At 37.7% G+C, this 14131-nt stretch overlaps 1 protein-coding gene across 1 annotated transcript in view; it reads right to left on the bottom strand.

Annotated features, from left to right (window-relative positions):
• LOC108974444 overlaps positions 1–13771 on the bottom strand; it is a 32864-nt gene extending 19093 nt beyond the window's left edge. Inside the window, exon 1 of the mRNA XM_018942288.1 lies at positions 12373–13771. Coding sequence (XP_018797833.1) covers positions 12373–13126 — 754 coding nt within the window. The 5' untranslated portion in view covers positions 13127–13771. The remainder of the gene's footprint in view (positions 1–12372) is intronic.
• Positions 13772–14131: the final 360 nt, after the last annotated feature.

Raw genomic sequence — 14131 nt, 5'->3', positions numbered from 1 at the left:
CGTCCGAATGGGTGAAAACACTCCAGTTCTGAGAGTATTCGACACAGTACCCGGCGGAGGAGGCAGAGGAAGAAAAAAGTGCAGGTGGGGAAAGACCTCGCTACACTTGGAATATCCAGTTGGCGCCAAACAGCGAAAAGGCAGAAATCTAGCGCGCTGTTWTAAGCCCTCTTATAACCGCGTAAGCAGTGTCTACGCCAATAAAGAGGAAGAAGATATATAAGAACTCTAGTAGTATGCTAACAGATCAATATCTAATAAGCAAGCCTGCCGGTAGACTAGTGAGATCATAATTTTTTTATTGCAGAATTTGTAAGGAGGCAGAAGAGGAGGAGACTACAAAAAATTTTCKATGCGGGCGTAAGGCTCTATAAGAGGTTTTCTTAGCGACGTTCTCRGAGGTTGCACAAATAAAACTTTTCGTACGAGGAGCCAATGGAATGAGGGGACTTTAGTACCGGTGATATCACAATGAACTGCCTAAAGGCCTARGTGTCAATTTGCGGCAAGATGAATTTTGTTAAAGGGCAAGTGGTTCAGTACATCTYCCGCGTACTACTATAGACCAAAAATATTTGCCAATTCTTGCAAATGCTGGCTAAGCCTCTTCTTTAGCTATTAGCTCCATCCACATATCCATCGTTGGCATGTGTGAAAAGATCGTCATGAGTAGCCACAACGCAGTGATCCAAGTTTACTGGGATACAGTTCATGGAAGGAAGTTCAGCGTGGTCCACTTTTGTATATCCAGATTCGCTGAGCCTTAGAGCAWCTGTCGCAGCAATGTATCTACAGGCAGCATCTACGGGTGTTTGTACTACCGTTGGAAAGATTGTGGTATCCCTTCTTTAGTATTGTTCTTAATTTTGAAGAATACTGAGGAGTTGACAGGTTTTGGCTGGATTTAAGTTCGRTTTCATGCCGGTTACRTGGATACGACAGTCGTCTGAACAACCCATCTTTAGTGTAGTTATACAAATAATTGACATTTTCATCTAAATTGATGACCCAGCTTAATGTTTATAAAGTTTCTATATAAGTATTTATGTATGTACGGGTTTCCATGCCGCTGCGAAGTGCATAAAGTGGCGGAAGATGGAGTAAAAACCATATTGGTACTGCGGCTGCGACACTAGCACTCTCGCTGGGTAGAGCTTCATGTTGCTGTGTTTATTGTTAGCAGTGTTAATATTTGCCTGACTGTTAGCACTGCTGACCCACTTTTACGGCGAGCGCAACAGCGGCGACAACAGCTTAAAAACCGATCTTTGCATTAAACACAAATAACAACAAAACGACGCTTTAAAGCACGGCGTGGTCGACAAAAAAAAAATTATTCTTTCAATTTGTCTTGTTGAGATTTTTAAACACCGGCTAATAGATAACAGCAACAAAAGCAACAAAGGATWTAGTGTTGAATGGAAGAGTTGTCTAAAGATGCTGTGCGCACAAGTGTTATTGTTGTTTTCAGCCACATAATAAGCAATTACGCAAACAATGGAATGTGCAAAAAGAAATATTGACGCCTAGAATACAAAGTACAATAGCTACACAGGGCAGATAATAAGAGAAATGTGAGAATACGAAGAGTGTGAATAATTGCTTCAGAAATTCGACAAAATTCGGCAAATGTAAATGTKCAATTAAAACATTTAGAACACTTTAAAAATATGGATTTTGATCGAAATTGTGTGTTTTCAATGGAATCAGGGCAACACATTCATTGAAAATRTCGCAGAAGTGTTTGGAGGAGTCTACTTCATCATTTTAACTGGCATACTTTATACAGTAAATCATCGGAATGTTGCCTCATATGCGTCTCATATGTCGCCCATGCACCTCTGTTATCGTCATTAACATAGAAAATTTTAGAGAAACAATGCTTGAAAATCGTCGTGTTGGCACAGAGAGTAGAGTAGAGGATCTCAATTTTCCTTATGCATCGCTTCAACACAGTTTAGTTAATGTTTTGAGTGTGAACCATGTCAATGCCAGACTTATAGAAAAAGAACTGAATCTTTCAATAAAAAAAACAAAATGACGTCGAGTAAACGCAAAAGAGATGCTTGATAACGTGGTTGTGAAGCCTAATTACAGGTGGCGAGACGTGGGTCCATGAATATGATGTCGAAAGTGTCCAATTATCTAGCAAATGAAATGATGCCGGTGAGATCGTAACCTGTCATGACGATCCAAAAAATTTAAAAAAGGCAAAGTTGCTGAAACATTAAGGTTGTGTTCACCATGATTTCGATCCACACGGTCAAAGGGGTAATACGGAATACTACTTGGCCGTTTGACGGCGTCTACGTGAAGCAATTCGCGTGAATGTACTCCTAATTTTTGTCAGTCTGGCTCAAATTTAATCATCGGTTCCACTCACGGTTCAAATCACTCGAGTTCAAAGATCATGTTCAAGATGACTTTCGTGAAGATCGTACAAACTTAGTTGTTATTCCGGAAACTACTGATTTGGGTCTTTCTCGACACTGCAGGCATTTCATTGTCTCACTGGCACGAAAACATTTCGTACGGTGCCTATGGATTCAAATTTTTCCACTAAGCGCTCAATTGTTGATCTGACAGGACGATTATGACAACCATAAAYTGGGCTTAGCACTCTTAAAGTTGAGACCATTGACTCCAAATTTCGGTAGTTMATTTTAAAAATTTCGACTCGGTGTTGAGTCGTATATCTTTCCAAGATGAAATGGCAAACCGTACTTAATGTCAAAAGAGCGGGAATAAATGGCGTCATTTGCTGACCCTCGGTCTACTTTTGAAATGACGTTAAAAAAAAAAACGTTATCAATTTGTTTCTATAAGTCCCTGAAGTACTGAGCGAAAATATAGGCGCTCTTTAGCTCTGAAAATGTTCAATAGCGTCTCAAAAGTGTGGAGGAACAAATTCTCACGAGTTCTCAATTCGAAAACTTGATTTCAGTGTCAATTGCCTACACTTGAGTGCGAAACTCAACTCAACAAAAAAACTGTTATCGAATAATTTTCTAACAGAAGTCATAATTTATTTCTTAGTGTGTGCATTTGATATAATAATTACATGCTATAACGGTAAAGTATTTCAATAATGCATTTAAATATTTTCCCCATTAAACTCAAGTGTCTGTCTGAAGGAATCAATGACTCAGAATGTATTAGAGAGCATATAAAAAGTTTAATGAGGGAGAAATCTTTTTACTTACACTCATTTGCATTATATATATGTATGTGCAATATATATATATATACTATATGTGGCATATAAACTATGCATGTGACTGCATAACAAGACCCTACATAAATCTGAGTATACATTTGCATAGAGTCTGCAACATTTTCTTAATATATGTGAATATAAATGCATCAATGTATAGGTATATATGTATATATGTGCATGTATTATTGTYCATATTTACATTTGTAAGTGATATGTGCCKGCCAAGCACCTGCAATATTTGCCCCAATTTTCGCGCATTTTTACACAACCCATCATTATATTACATATTTACAGATATATTAATGCAAATACATACATATRCTATACATATATGCATAGATGAAATGTTTGTATCTCTTCCACTTGCAAACAAATAGTCACATTCGATTAACCCGTATAAGCAGGTTTACCTGCACAATAGTTCATATACTCATATATGTATGTATGTTTAAGCACTTGAATATAAGCCTCTATGTAGATAGCTTTGTAACTGCATACATGAGAATACTTTTCTGTGTATGTATGTATGTATGTATGCATATTCACATTTCTTTGATATTCTACTTCTAATCACTTCCGCGATTCACTGCTTCAATGAAAGTAGTACAGAGCATATTATGYTTGGAATACAAAAGTACCCTGCAAGAAAAATCTAGGGTAGTGGGAGAAACTTTTAAATACGAGTAGTGTAAAGACTTTTACACTCACAACTATTGTTTGCCGTTAAGAAATATTTAACTATTTTTTAATCCATTGTCATTTCGCTTTTCTCCTGAATTCTTGCGTCTCGGAAATCAAAAATTAAACTTATCTTCAAAGATTGTTAGATGTTAGAACACTAGTGCTGTTTTCTTAACTTATAAATATGCCACAAGATATAAACTAGATACACTGGACGTACATTTTCAGGCACGGTGCCTGGTAAGTGCGTGGATGACGCTCGCCTGGCGATGTGATGTGATTAAACAGTCATAATGTAATCGCGCGAAAAGTTGGCTGTTAGCTGCTTCTATAAAAGAAATCCAGGCACTAGGCCTGATCATTGCATAGGTGACTCTTCCACCGCGATGTGATGTAATTTAACAGTCATAATGTAATCTTGCAGGGAGCTGGCTGTTAGCTGCTTCTATAAAAGAAATGCAGGCAAGATGCTTGGACCGCGATATGATATGATTTAACAGTCATAATGTAATCTCGTGACAAGCTGGTTGTTAGCTGCTTCCATAAAAGAAATGCAGGCACGGTGCTTGAGTGACGCTTCCACCGTGAAGTGATGTGATTTAACAGTCATAATGTAATCGCGCGAGAAGCTGGCTGTTAGCTGCTTCTATAAAAGAAATCCAGGCACTATGCCTGGTCATTGCATAGGGGACTCTTCCACCGCGATGTGATATAATTTAACAGTCATAATGTAATCTCGCAGGGAGCTGGCTGTTAGCTGCTTCTATAAAAGAAATGCAGGCAAGATGCTTGGGTGGCGCTTCCACTGCGATGTTATGTGATTTAACAGTCATAATGTAAACTCGCGGGAAGCTGGCTGTTAGCTGCTTATATAAAAGAAAAGCAGGCACGGTGCCTGGCCAGCGCTTGGGTGGTGCTCGCTCCGCGATAAGATTTGATTTAACAGTGCAGGCACGGTGCCTAGCCAGTGCTTGGCTGACGCGAGCCCCGTGATGTGATGTGATTTAACAGTCATAATGTCATCTCGCGGGAAGCTGGCTGTTAGCTGCTTCTATAAAAKAAATGCAGGCACGCTGCCTGGYTAGTGCTTAGCTACGGATATTACGAATGGATGTACATCATAACAAGCCATGTCGGTTGACCACAACGACAGACTCGCCATCATTCTGCGCCCTATGAATTAAATATTTTTCATATGTTCTCTAAACTGATAGTTTCCCTTAAAACCACTTTCACACAGWTAATTTCTATCACTCCATAGCCAGATTTACTGTTTATTATATATGTATATGGTATATACAAGTTACTCTCTACATATGAGCATATGTGACTGCTTGCTTAACCCAAATGAGTTTTAAACGCTTCAGTGGAGGCAAATATTTACAAATGATGCCTTCAATGCTTAGATTTGTCTGTATGTATTTTAATTAACTGTGTCGAAATAATGCTTTTCTAACTAGCAGTGGAAGTAGGCCGAATTTTCTTAGGCCCGTTAAAGAGAGTAAGTGAGAATAGGTTAAATAAACGGTATATTGATTTAGGGTAATTAAGAAAAGACGGGATTTTTTACTGGTAAACTAATGCTACTAAATTTTAAGAAACATTTAAGATGAATTATATAATGGAATTAGAATTAAATTCATAGGATTTTTAGTTAGCCTTAACATTCAAAAGGCGAAACTGTCCAACAATCTAGCAAATGGCGACCCAAAAATAATATGAAATCGAAAAACTAAGCCAAATTCGGTCAAAATCAATATAAAGAGCAATCGTTTCATTTAATTGATGTTAGTTAGTTCACCATTAATTTTATTTTTTTGTCAGTCCGGGTTAAATGCGATCAGATGATCGCATGATCAYGTTAAGTTCGTACAAAATAATGTGACGAGTACCACAAACACTGGGTTTCTATCCAATTTTCCCCAGTTGCTTGTTCGATTCACTACTCTCYAGCGTTTACTCAATCGTGGACAGCTAATATTACACAAAGCGGCTGGAATACGGAAAAGTATAGGAATAATTTCTTAACAATGAGAATTTCGTTGCGACCAAAACTCTTCTATAGGGTTCTTAAGCAAATTTTTCGAAGTTGTTTATCTTAAATAATAAAACTTTCAAATAAATTTTAAGTGAGACTTTCAAATAAATTCTATGATTATCGTAAGAAATTTTACGCTCATCAAATTTGTATGKCATGAGTGCATATGCATTAAAAATTACTTATTTGTATAACTTAAGTGACTTAATAACAGAAATATAAACAAATGTGCGTGGCAGAGACTTACACAAGTGTTTAGCGTCTCAACAGAAAACAACAAGTACATACATAGAAGCCTTTACAAATACTCTGTATAAAAGGGTCTGTTCACAAAACAAGCGAAGCTGTGAATTGAAATGTTCTACAATATACTGTTATAAGTAATGAAGATGCATACATAAGTGTGCCCAKAAGTACATTTAATAAAAACAGAAAGGCAAAAGGGTAAAAAAGAATCAAAAAGAATTAAATTAAACGAGCGAAAAAGCATTCATACATAAATATACATACATAGTATGTGTTGAATGGACAAAAAGAAATATAGAATGCAAGAAAAACGTTGACTTCGGTGGCATCGGAGCTATAATACCCTTCACAAATACAAAAGATTCCTTACAAGAATTTGATTCCGATCGTTCAGTTGGTATGGCAGCTATATGCTGTAGTTAACCGATCTGAATAATTTTTTCGAAAAATGCAATAGTACTTCGGACAAAAACCGATGCCAAATTGCGTCAAGATATCTTGTCAAATAAAAAAGTTTTCCACACCAACTTGATTAGTATCTATCAGTTTGTATGGCAGCTATATGCTATAGTGGTACGATATCAGCGATTTGGACAAAARAGCAGCTTCTTAGAGAAAAAAGAATGTGTGAAAAATTTAAGATCTCAGAAACGGACGGACCAGTTCGTGCGTAGTATATAGAYACACAAAAAGGGGGCACGGTTAAATCGAATCAACTCAGCRCACTGATCATTTATATATACAGGGTTTGTCCGGAAAGTAATAAGATTGATTTTCTTCCAACGCGACTGTACATATTTTGGCGCGTGCGCGCACCGACTGGATTCAGTAGGGGGCGTTGCTAGCTAACGAAAGAGTGGCTGGTCAGTTGTCTCCGGTCACCTGGAGAGTCAGAATAAACATTTGCGCGCGACGTGTTTCTGTGAGTGGTGCAATCCCAAWAGGCAGGAGGGYCATGTAGAGGTCGCTGATGAAGACCGGACTCTTTTTTTGTTTCCTTGACTGAAAAGGCCAATGAATGGGGATCCAAGCAGCTTGTACCTCAGCTTTCAAGGCTATTCCAATGCTTGGTAATCTCGCTGGCAGCACTGCATTGACGCACAAGGAGAATATTTTGCAAATTTTTAAAAAGTTAATTGGTCGATTGGTTCAATAAATTTTTTTAAATCGACTTAGTTCTATTACTTTCCGAACATCCCTGTATATACTTTAGACGATCTCCCACGTTTCCTTCTGAACKTTACAAACTTCGTGGCAAACTTAATATGTCCTATTGAGGGTATAACAAACAAAAACTTATATGTATATAAGTATTTAAGTACAAAAACGGAAATTTCTAATGCGTGAGCAAATGGAGCAGCTGTGAGTAAAAACTGACTTCTGCACTGCGTTGTATTGCAAATGCCAAAGGCGAAGGCGAAAACTCCCAAACGCTTGGCGTATTATGCGGCGACGACGATCACTGCTCCTGCTGTTAGGCTGGTTCCAGCAGCTTTTTTGTTTGTGTACCGTCCACATGCCGGCTGCACTCGCTCGCTTTATTGATGTCAGCAAGTCAAAGACCTTGTACWCGCGCGCGCCAACAATAGAAAACGCCAGTAAGCCGCTGTGTGTGCATGARACAGCCGCGGCAACATGCCACACGATGCAACGTACAAACATACATACGTACTTACAAACATGTGAAACATAAATTGTTTATACCACAAGTGATGTGTAGCAAATATGCTTATAAACATAAACATGTAGTTCATAAGCAAATAATATAAAAAGAGTACAAGGAAATCCTATGYGTCAAAAAAAAAATGTATTTTAAATAAAACTTGTACACAAAATATGAAAATGTTAAATTGCCGCTAATAGGCACCTAATATTATTTAAATCGTTAACCGCCAAATATTGCCCAGTAGAAAATTAGTCGATAGACCCAAAAATTTGCGGTGCCAAATTGTCCACTGGGCTTAAAGGGAGATTTTTTTTGTCTTATTTAAATATGTAACATGTGTAGACTATGAATTCTCCAGTTGATCCGAGCAATATGTAGCCTTGGAGATACAGCCTTGCGCTCGAGTTATACAAAACTTTAAACGTTTTTTCTCAAAACTGTGTTTTCAAAGTCGGTTGTCAACATCTTTCGCAAACTACTCAACCGACTTTAATGAAATATACAGGTCTTCGAAACACAATTAAGAAGGTTTTGAACGAAGACTGGTACCGACGACAACATCACAAAAGTCCCCAAAATTAAATTTCGGTTGACCGTAAAGTGAAGTTATTCGCGATAGCAAACACTTTAGCAGCCCTCTGATTGGACTGCACACGATCCTCTGAAAAGTGCAGAAAAACGCAACSGTCGGCTTACAAGGTTATGGTGGCTGTATCTTGGGATGCGCACGGCTTCCGCATCCACCTTATTCTCCAGATCTGAACAACAGCGACTATTTGATGTTCACGGATCTCCCAGCTCGCTGGGAAGATATATCCTTCGAATGAAGAAGTGATCATCGCAACTGAAAGATGGAAGAAAAGCATAAGTCGTGCTACAAAAATGGTATGGAAAAGTTCGAGGGTCGCAATACCGAAGAATACCGAATTTTGCCAAAAAAAAAGTTTTATTATGGTAGGCAATGGACTTTTCAATTGACCTGTTACTTTATTTGTCATAGAAAAAAATTGAAAATAGGCCGCTCTTTGCTCGAGGAATAGCACTAAATGGAAAGAAAGAACTACTTGTAAGAAGAAGGAGATAGACTTCATAAGTTTCAGCACAATTTCTGTACTCACATGATTTTGAAGTTAGAAAAAAAAAACTGAATGAAGTAAATAAATAGAATATTTTTTGTAAAACAATAAATACATCCAAGAGTMCAAGCAGCCGGAACGTAGGTACCAGCAAAGCTTTAGCGGTGACAGCCGACAATTATAACTCACAGATATAATTTTCGATGCTTGAAAATTGTAAGACTCCGCTCTGGCGTTTTTATTCGCAAGTTTCGGTCAGAGTTTCTCATTATCAAAGCGTTCTTGTTGCATTTATGCGTCCATTTTAGTGCTATCTTTGTACATTTATGTCGTTCTTTGTAAAGTTTCAACGGCCTGGACACGCCCACATAAAATATCACCGCCACAGTGCATAGCTATGGAATTTTTGTACGTCAAGCGTTGAAGTTGCATGCATGTCCTAATGAACCTCACTGCTATAATTCTCTTCTTATGACATTCACACCAGCCAGCCGTATTTAAAACTTCCGCGTCTTCGTTGGCGTTTCCATTGTCATTTATAAAAATTACTCATGTATAGAAATACATATGTATGTATTTCATGTCGTATGGCGACTGTGACTCTATCATGCAAGTCGCATGTCCCGCCAATTATTCGCATGCAGCCAACCACAGCAATCAAATTTGCCCAAGACAACAACAATATGATATGTAGCAGATAACTTTTAACACCACCTTGATTCACAACAAAACAAGTGAAACGTCTGTAATACATCTGATTGCTTGCAACATGAACTATAGAATATACGAAGGACTTACTATAATAACAACCACGTGTAGACTTCAGAGTTCATTTGGACATTTTTGTATTAAATGTAATGTCTAACCTGGGCCTATGAACGAATATGTCTCGACAGAGCATACATTGTTTCAAGCATTTCACAAAAGTTTCATAAATAAGTCTTGTASACATAAGATCTCTACCCAGTTAGTTTTATCAAAACCGATACACAAAATAAGCCCAGAGTGACATTTTTCGGAACTACTATGCTTTTTTAAGAACACGTCCATTCGAATCTTTCTTTTTTTTTCATTTTGGATCTAGTGTTCTATCGATTATTGCGAAGTCCAGGCATTGTTAGAGAATTTGATGAGTTTGTACACCTACATACAGAATTAACAGTCGAGTCAGGTACATAACAACACAATGGTCAATAGTCATAGTCATTATGTAACAAACATACCTGTACATATGAACAATGCGTTGAGAGGTCAGGGTAAGAGATATTACATAAGGAAAACGAAAATAAGAGAAAACGATTTTGAGGGCAGCAACGAAAATGAAAGGGTTCAATGGCCTAGCGTCCGAAAAACGTGTTACCTTTCTTTTCATTTAATTTTTTTCTTCTCAGCGCACCCGGCTTGTAACTTGGAGAGCAAAAGCATGAGTAATAGGTAAATGAAAAACATTGGTCCCACATAACTTTATACGGATAGTGAGCCGACATCGAATTTACGAATCGCCGCTTGAATTTTTAGTTGGCTACACGCGCCGTTTAAGGCGTCAGCCTACACATTGTATAATACAAAATAGAATACGAATTTATTTTTATGTAGTTAAAACCACGCATTACAAGGGACAGAGAGTGTAAACAAAGCGTCGTGACTATTGTTTATAATGGACAATAAGAATGTAGCGCTTTTTATATTGAATTGTACTCATTTGAAGTGCAAAACGAAGAATTGTGAACGAAGGGAATGACATAGTAACTAAGACGGCATTGAATGACTGTAGTAGAATATGCCATGGTAGCTGTGGTAGGTATTACGGTAAATGTAGTATTTCCGCTGAATGAATTATTTTATGAAGCATACATGTTGGACATTGGAGCTTCTAATATACTATATATTTTAATATTGTATGTTAGGTTTCGAACACATCACCCGAGAAGGATAATTAAAATGAAAAACGCGACAAGATTCGTATAAAGTCTTCTTTTTTAGACAGATCGGAATGTTTCAGAGGTGGTACATAATACTAAGCGATTGCTTGATGTCCTCGTAATATCAAAAGGCATCATTGGTGAGCAAACAAGTGCTATTGTGGACTGAGTAGGCAATTGAAAATTAAATTCCTCTCTTGACGAACAAAGATCAAACTCTGTTAAAGTTAAAATAATAATTGCTCTGGCTGGCATTTTTTTCCGAAATAAAATAMATTTTCAAAAACAACTACAATATATTATGCGTATATAAATCTAATRCARGGTGTGTCCGGAAAGTAATAGGACTGATTTTCTTCCGCCGCGACTGTATTTCAGAGCGTGCGCGCACCGACTGGATTCGGTATAGGGCGTTCCTAGCTAACGAACGAGCTTTTTGATGTCTCTTTAGCCACAATTGGTGTATTTCCGTACTGGGAAACCTTCGACTTCGACAAGCATCGACAATGTGACTTGTGTGCGCAAAGTTTTGAGTTCAGACCATCGATATTCGTTTAATTTTCCAGATGTTAAATTTATCAAAATCTGTGGTTCATGACATTGTGACGGAACACTTGAACATCGACAATCGTTTTTCTTGTGAACAGCTACCTAACCAAGGCCGGTAACACAACGCTTCCGCAGCCAACCTACAGTCCAGATGTGTACTCCCCGGACTTTTTTTGTTTCCTTGCCTGAAAAGGCCGATGAAAGGCAAGCATTTTGAGACGAAAGAAGGCATCCAAGCTGAATGCTCCTCGGCTCTCAAGGCTATTCTGGAGAATGCCTTCCGTGACGCCTTCAATGCTTGGAAGTCGCGCTGGCAGCGCTGCATCGATGCAGAAGGAGCCTATTTTGGAAGTTTTTAAAGAATTGTAACGATTAATTCAATCAATTTTTTTAAATCGACTCAGTCCTATTACTTTCCGGACAAACCCTGTATGCACAAATCCAACTAATATATTGCTCATTGATTAGGTTTTATTTCAAATTGTAATTTAAAGCAAAGTGGTTGCTTTCAAAAATTTTGAAATTGATAGTTTTAGGAAATGACTAAAACTAATGACATGTGTATATAAGTATATGTATGTATTTGTATGTATGGCAATATAGTAATACGGTTTAATTACAAATGTAAATAAGCAACTTCCCACAGCCGATCAACAATTTCAAAACAAGGTTACTAGTAACTGGTCTAAACGCTAATGAGCCATTCATTTCACATAAATATGTACATATGTATTTATATATAAATATGTAGCTGTTTGCATGTATTTCTCTGCATAGACGTGTTGAACATGAAAATGTCAGTCTTTCATGAAAGTTATATGGACCGGGGTATCAAAAACTACATATGAGAATAATAGAGTAGATAGAGAGCTTGAAATTTGATTTTCAATTTGAAATTGCGTTTTGCAATTTTAGATACACACATATGCATTTTAGTGAATTCACAATTATCAGCTTTCAAATAGAATTGGACTTACCTTTACTTCCTTTGAGAATGCTGCTGATGTTTGTGCTGCCGTTACCGTTACCATTGCTATTATTATTATTATTATTGCTGCCATTGCCACCGTTGATATTGCAATTATTATTGTTGTTATGATTGTGATTGCTCTGACTGCTAGTGGCGGACAACTGCTGATGGTGGATGATGGACGCTGATGTTGGCGGCATGGCATTGCCTATTTGTGTTAACGGCGGTGGTGGTAACTGTGTTTGTGGTTGTGGTGATGCAACATCCTCACGGGATGTTTGCATATTTGTCAAGGGCTTTTTGCTTACCACAACACCTGTGTGCGTACTGTGACTGTGATTGTGGTTGTGGCTGTTGTTGTGATTGTTATTGCCGGCGATGTTTCCGTTGGCAACATTTAAATTTGAATTTCCGTTAAATGTGGCTAAACTGGCTGCAACGGTGCCGGTAGTTGCCCCGGTCGCAGAGACTGCAGTTGTTGTTGTTGCAGTTGCTATCATCGGCGACAAGGCATTGCCAACGGCATGCGAGCCTCCATGCGGCGCCGGCGGATGATGATAATGATGGTTCAACGCGGCACCGGTGTTTTGTGTGTCGGTTGTCGGCGTTGCTACTCTTGCGGCACTAACATCAGCGTCGCACTGCTCGCTGCCACCGGAATTTATTGCCACTACTGTTGTTGGTGTTGTTGTTGTTGTTGTGGCTGCTGTTGCCATGTTAGCAATTGCGACTTGTGAATTTTTTGCCGCCAATGTCGGCATTTTTCTACGCTTTTTTGTCGGTTGCAGTTCGTTGTTGTTCTATTGCTGACGTTATTTTAGCTGTTTGTTGTTGCTATTGTTTTGCAATTATTTTATTCTATTATGCTTTAATGAGATTTCTTTCTAATCTGTTTAATTACATTACGTTAACTGTAGTAGAAAATTGCGAACATTTTAAGCGTTTGCTTGTTTTCACAGTTTGACGTTTGCAAGCAGCTTCGTGCGTTTGTTTGCTTCACGATTTCACACGCGATTTTAAATACGAACACTACTATCTTAATTTGCAATTTTCTTATACACCATTTCGAGGCAGAGAATATTCTATTTATGCCGGCAATATCCAACGCTTACATACGGAATTACGTGGATACATACGTACACCTGTTGCAGCAAATTTACTTTAGCAAAATGCACAATTTTTTTGCTATCGTCATAGTTGTATGTATATGCACTAATATATTTTTTAGATTTTTTAAACGAACTTTTTCACTTCACTACCACGATTATCTTTAATATAGGCAAATTGCATAATTGCAAATTTTTGCGTGAAATTTGAATAATTTTCTTAAGACCAGCAATATTTCATGTTACAACTTCTCTTAATATAATTTATTTTGAATAAAAATCGAGTACATTTCGTAGAAAAACATCTGAAAAATGAGTAAAATTACAAATTTTATTATATGTATTCGATAATGTAACTTCATTTAATTTGAACATAAAATAAAAACATAAGAAGACCCAGATCTGATCTGGCCAAGGAACGTTTTTTGGGGATTTAACCCCTTTTGGATCGGTAAGTTTTTTAGACGGTTTCGACAGCTCGCGACGGCTTTGTTTGTCTCATATTATGTCAGGGTATTCATTTTCATTGCGTCAAGCTTTACTTTGGTACAATGCTTGGAAATTGTCCTCTAAAATATATTCTCTAGGAGTATGTTCAATCAGCGCTCGAGAAGTTCGAAGAGAATATTCAGTTTAATATAAAACACAAGCCTAAGAGTG

This window comes from Bactrocera latifrons, unplaced genomic scaffold (genome assembly GCF_001853355.1).
Source record: "Bactrocera latifrons isolate USDA-ARS-PBARC rearing strain unplaced genomic scaffold, ASM185335v1 scaffold_1115, whole genome shotgun sequence".
In the NCBI taxonomy this organism is placed as follows: domain Eukaryota; kingdom Metazoa; phylum Arthropoda; class Insecta; order Diptera; family Tephritidae; genus Bactrocera; species Bactrocera latifrons.
The sequence above is the reverse complement of the archived record's forward strand: the minus strand, read 5'-3'. Positions and strand labels throughout refer to the sequence as shown.